Here is a 6,000-nt window from a genome sequence, read left to right on the forward strand (position 1 = left end):
AGTTTAATGTGCGCAGGTAGCGTATGCCAAACTTTGCTCTTCTAGGAGAAAATAAGGCACATGAAGGCCTTAAAGGCAGGGCTTTATTAGGACTTCAAGGAGCAAAAAGTGCTCTCATTTGTTTTGGATAGAGAGGAAGAATCAAATTGCTACTGTGGTTAAAGAGTATTGTGGAGAATTAAGTTTATTTTGATGCTTAAATTAATGTTTGCTTTCTAATTTGTGGCCTTATTATCCACTTGAATCATTTCCACATGAATAAAATGTGCTACAATCTGTGAAGGATAGTAGCTTTTGAAAATTCTGAGGCAGATTAAGCTATAAATTAAAGGTAAACCCTGGCTAGCTTAATCTTGTGCCTGCTGTCAGAAGCTGCAGGTGTATCTACCTTTTCTGTGTATGTATATGCGATGTACGTAAAGCAGAGGTGTACAAGTTTACAGGACTTACCTGCTCCCAGGTATCAAACTGCCGCTCATGGAACAGATCTGCAAGATACTTTTCCAGACCCCAGTGATAAATTCCTTAGGGCATTATTTATGTACATCTTCAGTATGGCATGTGATACTACTCTGTTTTTCTAGCTTCTGGGCTTAGTTAGCATCATTTTGATCTTCCTCTGGCACCTTAGTGTACCAATTTGCCTGTCCCTGGAGAATCTTCCATAACAAAGATCTTTGCCTGAACAAGCTTGTAGCCTCAATTCAGACTCTAATTTCACACCAAATTGCATGTTCTGGCATTTTACGTGCACAATATCCCAAAACAGTGTTCTGTTTCCCTACCCCAGGTTAAACCTCTCCTGCTCCTTTACTCTGTCACCAGAAACACAGGTCCTGAACACTGTCTTGGTTACTGTAGAAGTCACAGCTACATGTACAGTGAAACAAGAGTTGGAAACAGCTACTCCCATGCAGAGAAGCCATGCCCACAAGTTATTGTTGAGCTAATACTTAAATAGCTTCTGATTAATTTCTCAGTGAAATCAGTGTATTTCTTTACCCCATTTTAAGCAAAGTAAACAAGAGTACACATGATCAGTAACAGGCATAGCTCTTGTTCACATGTATGTATGTTGTTCCTGGCATGAGGAGCCCAAGTAAGTTGTGAGTTGTGGAACTATTCTAGATTTTATTAAAAAAAACCACAAAAAATCCTCACAAAACCAAGAAAAATTTTGTGTGATCAGACCACTCAGATTGTCTGTCCTCTTTCCAAATCTGCAGGAAAAAGGTGAGACCACAGTAATTCCTCAGTTTTCAAAGTGCACTGTAGTTAGGCCTTTCTCCCTTTTCTACACATGTGTATCTACAGCAGTTTTAAGAGAAAGGAGCTGATAGACTGAGCAGCAGTGTGTACCACAAGATATATATGTATATATGTATATGTATGTATATATGTATATATATACCTTGTGGTACATATTGTGGTACATAAATATATATTATATATTATATATATTTTTTGAATCCAAATGCTTAAATCTTTCTGGGCTCCTTTGATTTGTCGTAAGAATTTGGGATTTTGCCTGTGAGGTAAAATTGCCTTTGAGATGATAGTGTATAACCTATTTCTGATAGCCAACTGGGTTATGGGTTAGTGCATGTGAACTGGCTTATTTTTGTAATCTGGGAAAAGATGAATTTGTGAGAAATTCTTCTGTTTTCTTTTCAATTTTCTTGTATCTACCATTCCTGGAAGGCTTGAGTTGGGCTAATTTGTATTGTTTCTCAGCAGGTATGTTGGTTGGTTGGTTGATGCTGAAAGCCCCTGTACTACAGTATAATTACTATATGCAATTCAGAGATTCTATTTTGTATAGATTTTAATGTGGTTCCCATCACATGTGTGCTTTGATGCTGTCAGAAGCCCGCTGTTCTGGATCTGTGTTCCCCCACTGGGGACTGAAATGTGTTTGTTGGCAGTTTGGAACAGAGTTTCTGGTTTAATTTCATCAAGAAAGTTAACCTGGTTTGAGTGCAGCTAGACTGCATCTGCAGTAAGTTGGATTATTCAGTGATTTGATTCTGAACTGTGCTAATGACCCAACCAAAATTATGACGTAGATGCAGCTGTGTAGTTTTGGATATATATCTAGTTGGCCTATCTTTTTCAGGCGGGATGGGGACTGGTTCTTATTTTAAGCAAATGGGTGCTTTTTTGCTTGTGGTTCAGCTCCCATCACTAATAGACAATTTATGATATTGTTGACTGATTTTTCCTGATTATCCTGATGAAGGTATTGCTATCCTGATTAGCATGAGCTGCCTTGGCAGGTTTGCATTCAGGTTCATTGTAGTGTTAATTTCATAAAGAGCAGTAAAGGTTTTTCTAGGTTGGTAAAAACATTGATGCGGTTACCGAATCTTTTGTATAAACTCCTGTAGAAGTACAGCACATCTGTTCATGGAATTCAGTACAAGGGGAAAAAGCAAAACCAACCACGTATTCTGTCTCTGGCTGTTTGGCTTCTCCTGCTCACTGGTTACTGTTGTGTCAACCTTCATAGGCCCATATTCTGGCACTGAAGAGAAAAATCTGTTGTGTTCAGGCAGAAACTGTGCAGCTTTGTACTCCTAACCCTCTAACCTGGAAGAATGAGTTTTAAAACACTGTTGTCCAGCCTCCTAGTTTCACTTCTTCTATTCCATGTGTGGATGAACTAGATGGGTATAAAAGAGCTATTATTATATAACATGAAGTGATAAGGCTGCTGGTTTTGTAGTGTTCGCTCTTATACATGTTTATACATGTGCAGAGCCATATACTATGAAAATGATAGTTATTTTTCTTCTGATTGTAGCCGTGCAGGACGTTCCAAACAAGCAGCCAGTAAAGAGAATGAATCTAGTGAAGAGATGGATGTTTTTCAAAGTAGCTCACCTGTCAGTGACGACATTCCCCAGGAAGAGGTAACGGAAGAAGAGGAAGTTTCCACAATCAACGTAAGAGAAATAAATGCCTGAGATTTTCTTTGAAAGTCTTTGTGGTGTCCTCTGTGTGTTCATGTTCAGCCAATGACTTCTCCTGTTCTGAGAGCTTAACATTCCTCCTTTAAAATTAATGAGGTGGTTGTCAACTGCCACTGTTGTGTAGTGGCACCGCACTGTAGCTTCCCAGAGAAGCTGCATTTCTTAGCAAATGTCAGGTTTTGTCAAGCATCTTCTGTTTTCTGTTCTGTATAGCATCTGAGTTGTGTAGGACCTCACAGTAATTATTTTCCAGGTAACTCCTGCCCATTCTTCTCAGCGAGATCATCATAATGTTTCTTTATACAGAAAAAAAAACCCACAAAATAAATAGTGCTGGAAGAGAAGCACGGGATCTTGGAGCAGAATCCTAAGCAGATTTCTTCCTTTTACGAGAATATGCAAATCTTTTAAAATAAATTTATTTTTATATTTATTTCATTAGTAATGTTAGTGGCAATACTAAAAATGTTACTATTAATGCCTTCCCACTTTTGGACACTTCTGATGATTGGAGCATCTGAGTGTAGGAAAACTCTAAAAAATGAAACCAAATTTTTTTTTTTAATGTTTGAAGGATGCAGATTCAGGAACATCAAGCAAAGTTATGTCCTGGTCGTTGACTGGGACTTGTCCCTGTGATGAGTAATGAATGACACTGTATACAGTTACTCAAACGCTATTGTGAGACTTAAACATTTTTTCCATTATAATATATTTATAATATATTATATAATAATATAATAATATTTTTTATATATTTTCCTTTAAAAACATTTAAAATGCTTTTTCTCCAAACAGGTCCGTCGCAGAGCTTCCAAAAGGGAAAGGCGATGAGTCAGCACGTAGTTATCAGCCTTCCAGGTGAAAGCTTTGAAGAACGCTTTTACTATAAAGCTTGAGACTGAATGAAGCTGTTAGTGCACAAATGGGGTTGCTGAACAAAAGACAAAACCTATTTTCCTTTTCCTGCCCCTGCATTTGCAGTCCCTAGGTCACAAGCTTTAGCCACACACATGTTGATATCATTAACTGTGGATTTTTGTGAAGTGTAATGTGCGCTGGCTTTGTAGACATACGAACTAAAGAAGAAAACTGTAAATAGTTCTTTTTTTAATGTTTCTGACTTCTAAAGTGCTTGTATAGCTTTTATCTGCGGCTTTAAACTGACAGTACCCCACTGTTTATTGGATCTATTGATATAAAAAAGAACAGTTTGTTGAAAATTGATCTCAAGCAATATCTGTCAGTGTTTGTATTTGTACTCTTGTTGACATTTAACTGTGAAAACAAAATCAGTTGAACAAATAGTGCCACTTTCTTTTGCCACTGTTTGTTGAGAAGAAAAAAAATGGTCCTTGATTCCTTCATGGATTTAACCTAGTGTTTACCTTTAAGCACCTACTTATCATCAGAGGTGCTAAATTACTTTCTTTTACAGTTGAACAATGTTGGATAGAATAATACAAGAGATGCAAATTGTGAAAGAAGTTGTTTGTTTTACACCTCAGTATTGATGCCAGACTTTTCTGGACTGTGGCATTGAAAATTCAGAAAGGATTTAAAATATTTTAATTTTAAAAGTGTGTTATTAAATAATGTACTGAATACCCTACCCATTTTATCTTCCCCATCAGTTTTTATTAATCTACTGTATCAATAAAATTCTGTAACTGAGTTTTTAATAGTCTAGTATGTTAATGTGTATAGATATTTCCTTCTGAACGTGATGTTCACAGAGCAAATTATTACTACATTATAATATGAAATCTGATATATAAACATTAGTGAAAATACAGTTCTTATTACAATGTAAAGTTAATCACAAAGAAAAATTTTATTGATGCAGTGTGTCTTTATAAAGCTGTTCTTGAGAGCCAAGTGTTTTGTATTTTATAGTGAAGTTGCATGTTTATGAAAAATGTGCTGAAAATGGGATGTAATGTTTTCTTGGAAACTCGTATCTAGCAGTAGTATATGGTAGGTTGCCTCTTGAGAGAATCTTTTATTGAGAGTTTATTGTACCATTTTGTTTTGTTTTGGGGTTTTGAGCCAAATTTTTTTGGTATGAAGAGCTAAGTTTTTGTTGAATAACCAGCTGCTGATTATTGCAGTCAGGGTATTCAATATTTGAAGCTCCATTTTTATTTTCTGCTACCATAGAGAGGTTGGGGTTTTGATTTTATTTTTTATTTTCAAGGTATAATCTGAAAAAAAAAAACACAAAGAGAAACAAAATACTTAAAGCAGTATCCTGTATGCAGTTTTACAGTGTATAAACTGTGTCTTTGAACCAAAATGTATAGGTTATTACACTATGCTTAGCCAAGCACGTATGATAATTTCAGGTGCTGTTCTCTCTCTGGTTCCCTACAGTTGATAACATGTGCAAAACTCAATTTCTAACTTGAGAAAATTTTATCTCAATAATGGAGCATTTTCACATAATCCATCTATAAGTAAGTTAGAGTTGCAAGGTGGCCTATAAAGATTAGAGGAAAGAATACTAAAACATGAATTTACTTATTTCCAAATGATAAGATCATCACTAAAGAAATAGTTATAATTTTTTCATTATGCTTTTTTTTTTTTACTAACGGAAAAAGGTATTATAAATATTAGATTATTCTGCCTCAACGTCCCCCCTACTCCCTTCAGTATTCAGCTTTTCACATTTATACCTATAGGTATAGGTGAAATGCTGCCTAAAAAGGCAATTACAGTTGATTTGAATTGACTTTGAAATAGTTGGCACAACAGAACTGGCTTGCTTACGCTTCAGCAGTGCAAGTGCAAGTTGTTGGGGTGGTTTTTATGGTATAAAATGATTGAAAGCTAGCTTTATATTTTCCTCTTTGACAGAATTGCACTGAAAACATTTATGGAAGATGTACCTTTAAGTCCATTTTATACAAAAAAATATGAAAAATTGATGCTGAAACTGCTGCAGACTCTTGAGGCTTTATGTGCATAAACATGGTTAGGTTAAACTTCATGGAATATTGATGCACATTACTGATCACAATGTTTA

At 35.8% G+C, this 6,000-nt stretch overlaps 1 protein-coding gene across 3 annotated transcripts in view; it reads left to right on the plus strand.

Moving 5' to 3' along the window:
- PDS5B (PDS5 cohesin associated factor B) overlaps positions 1 to 4,654 on the plus strand; it is a 109,220-nt gene extending 104,566 nt beyond the window's left edge. For all 3 annotated transcript variants that reach the window (XM_061374428.1, XM_061374430.1, XM_061374429.1), the window contains 2 exons: positions 2,804 to 2,945; positions 3,771 to 4,654. In XM_061374428.1, coding sequence (XP_061230412.1) covers positions 2,804 to 2,945; positions 3,771 to 3,806 — 178 coding nt within the window. In that variant the 3' untranslated portion in view covers positions 3,807 to 4,654. The remainder of the gene's footprint in view (positions 1 to 2,803; positions 2,946 to 3,770) is intronic.
- Positions 4,655 to 6,000: the final 1,346 nt, after the last annotated feature.

The sequence above is a fragment of the Neopsephotus bourkii genome, unplaced genomic scaffold (assembly GCF_033783945.1).
Source record: "Neopsephotus bourkii isolate Nb327-2 ecotype Australia unplaced genomic scaffold, CSIRO-AGI_Nbou_v1 NB_1638, whole genome shotgun sequence".
Classification (NCBI taxonomy): domain Eukaryota; kingdom Metazoa; phylum Chordata; class Aves; order Psittaciformes; family Psittacidae; genus Neopsephotus; species Neopsephotus bourkii.